The 3,144-nt window shown below is 47.7% G+C and overlaps 1 protein-coding gene across 1 annotated transcript in view; it reads left to right on the top strand.

Moving 5' to 3' along the window:
- Positions 1-2,200: 2,200 nt before the first annotated feature.
- Positions 2,201-3,144, top strand: part of LOC119337625 (phenylalanine--tRNA ligase beta subunit, cytoplasmic-like) — a 10,176-nt gene continuing 9,232 nt past the window's right edge. The window contains exons 1-3 of the mRNA XM_037609797.1: positions 2,201-2,325; positions 2,421-2,454; positions 3,047-3,144. The exon at positions 3,047-3,144 is cut by the window's right edge and continues 10 nt beyond it. Of these exons, the coding sequence (XP_037465694.1) occupies positions 3,100-3,144 (45 nt within the window). The 5' untranslated portion in view covers positions 2,201-2,325; positions 2,421-2,454; positions 3,047-3,099. The remainder of the gene's footprint in view (positions 2,326-2,420; positions 2,455-3,046) is intronic.

Below are 3,144 nucleotides of genomic sequence, written 5' to 3' on the forward strand. Positions count from 1 at the left end.
CTGTTGCGATCCCCTATACTTATGGGTTATCACGAGGGCGGCCACGTTGGCGGCTTCCAGCTTGTCGCCCGCACCTTCCTCCGGCTAGCCCTCTTGGCCGACTGCATGGTCCGCTGCGCCGGCATGTGCTCCTTCTTGGCCTTGGTCGCCTTTTCGCAGACAACACATGGCTTGTCGACGGTGGAGGCAAGGGCGACGGGGGCGGCGGGTTTTAGCGTGTCGGCCATGGCGAGCGGGCAACAATGTTTGCGGGAGAAAGGGGGGATGAGGTGGATGTGCCACTGTGTGGCGGGCCAAAGGAAGGACAAGGGCAGGCGTCGCACGCATCCACGTCGACGCAAACCCGACCCAAACTTGGGCCTGAAATGGGTTGCGGGCGGACAAAAGCGGACACTCGTCCATTTACGTCGGTGCATTGGGCCACGATTCGTGTCCGTTTCGACACAAACGACGTGCACAGACAGAATGCGTCGGCGGGTTGGAGTTGCCCTTACATTTTTCTAAGGGCTTGTCTAGTTTTTTTTTGATAAACACGTGTAATTCATGCATACTCATAACAATTACAGGTACATTAATTTAGATCTAAGATCCAAAAAAATACAAAGCAACTCCTATGACTAAGAATCACAGTGAAATCTCTTGAAAACACCTTCTTCGCCTTATTAATCTCCGCTAGAAGAAATACTCCGAAGACTTTGATAAAGAGGTTGCAATTAGATTGGAGCAACGATTTTATCACTCTTTCACCTGCACGAACATTACCAATAATGATTCTTGAAAGCGCCATGAGTCACACATATAAAAAGATGGGAAACCTTGATTGATGAACGTACTTGGGTCAGAGATAATCCCCTAGAAGTGCAGGATGTCGGATCACAATATCTTCACCATTATGTCATGAAAAATTGCAACTTTCACAAAGATGTCTCATCTAGTTTTTTTATACGCAAAGATAGCTTCTCTAGTTTTTTTAGGATCTGTAAACCTTTATTAAATCTCAATGTTCATAGGGATCTGTAAACCTTTTTTTAGATGGCTCTTTTTTAGAGGAAGTTTTTTTTAATCGAAATCACTAATTGAGGAGTACTCCTTGCGGAGATCATTTCAACTTTCCCAGGTAGCAACAAGTGGCGCGCTGCATGTGCGTCACTTGTCGCAACTTGACTGTTTTCCCTTTTTTTCGTAGATCCGTTTATTCAAAATGTTTTATCTTTTAAACCGTGCGTCCAAATCTCGAACCGTTTTCATTGTTGGATTCCTCGCGTCGAGATCTTCAAAACTAGATCCCATGTTGATAGGTTTTGACGAACTTTTTTTCACGAAAAAATCGGACGAAAAAACCAAACCGGGAACACAAGTTTTTTCCCTTTCTGAAAGAGGCACGCCCGTGCCTCTGACGAAATCATAACCGTGCCTCTCGCGGAAGAAAAAAAACCAGAAAACGCATTTTTCCCTTTGCGAAAGAGGCACGCCTGTGCCTCTCACGAAAGCACAATCGTGTCTCTCGCGAAAGCAAAACCGTGCCTCTCGCGGAAGAAAAAAAAACAGAAAACGTGTTTATTTCTCGTTTCCGAGGAGGCACGGCGGTGACTCTCGCAAAAGCACAACCGTGCCTCTCGCGAAAGAAAAAAAAACAGAAAACACAATTTTTTCGGTTTCCAAGAGGCATGGCCGTGCCTTTCGGGAAAGCACAACCGTGCCTCTCGCGAAAACAAAACCGTGACTCTCGTGAACAAAAATACGTTTTTTTGCGCAAAATTTTTTTTTTTCGAATTTTTTTATCGAAAAGCTAGGGAAGACCGGTGAAAAACCAAAATGTAAAAAAAATTCAAAAAAAACCGTTTAAAAAGCCGAAAACGCGTGCGAAAAAAAAACAAAATTCGAAGGGAGCGCCCAGAGTGCGACACATGGCGAATAGCTAAGAGCGCGCCAAGTGACGCTGATCGTTGCGAGGCTCCCGAAGGAGCCCTCGTTAATTAGTTGCTCCCTTTTTAGATGGCTTGTTTAGTGTTGTAATAAACGGCGGAGCTGGGCCACAGGCAGGCCAGGCCATGGCCTGGGGCGTAAGGAAATTCCCGAGCCTAGAAAAAGAAGTTGGCCTGGGGCGCAGCCCACTCTCTCTACCACTTCTGCTGGGCCTCGGCCAGTCAGCCCAATAACAAATAGCGGACGAGGGGACTGAGCAAAAGAGACGCGAGCTTTTGCCGAGAAGAAAGGAGCCGTGTCGTGCCCGTGGAACCCTATCCATCCCGCCGCCCGCCGCCCGCCGCCCGGCCGCCGTGTCCCGTATCCGGTGTCTCGTTGACCTCCGCCCCTGCCCATCCGGTGAGCCCCATACAGCAGCGAGCAGTCCCCTTCCATCTCCTTCTTGGCTGCTTCCCTTGCTGATCTGCAGTCTTGCTTCCCTTGCTGATCTGCAGTCTGGCATCCTTCGGCGTTCCGCCTCAGCAAAAGGTATCCCCTTCTAGCCATCTCAAGTTCTCAACTCAAGCTTAAATTCCACAGAAAATGTGGCCGTGGCCCTCGGCATTAATGCCTTGATAGATTGAAACATGATTTTAATTAATTCTATTTGCCCTTATTATTTTTTTATCTCAATTGCCCTTAGTTTTGCAATTCCACAGAAAGGACCCGAAGGCCAATCTCCATTCGCTTTGTCATGTGATATAGTAGTAACTGCTTTGTGTTTTCTACTCCCTCTGTACCGAAATACATGTCGCTGGAGCAAGTCAGCTACTTCAGCGACATGTATTTCGGTATAGAGGGAGTACTTATTAAATTGCTAGTGTAATCAAAATTAGGTAGCTATTCCAGAACTCAGAGACTTGCTGCTACTCATCACTCTTTATCATTATTATTCTAAAACTGACTCCTAATGCAGCATCCATGTTAAGCCACGTCACGTTAAAAAGAATAGTCATTGCACGTGATAAAAAAAATTGCGACCACTGCATGTGATAAAACCCTGAGCCCTGCGCCCACCTGTCTGTCCAAACCCCCCTCTCAGCGCTTTCACCTCATCGGGCTCCCCCGCTGTTCTTGCTAGGTTAACAGGCTCGCGTGTCCTGCCGCCAGCAAGCAACACAGCCGCTGCTCGCGATGCCGACAATCAGCGTCGGCCGCGACTGCCTCTTCGCCACACTC

This window comes from Triticum dicoccoides, chromosome 1B (genome assembly GCF_002162155.2).
Source record: "Triticum dicoccoides isolate Atlit2015 ecotype Zavitan chromosome 1B, WEW_v2.0, whole genome shotgun sequence".
Taxonomy (NCBI): domain Eukaryota; kingdom Viridiplantae; phylum Streptophyta; class Magnoliopsida; order Poales; family Poaceae; genus Triticum; species Triticum dicoccoides.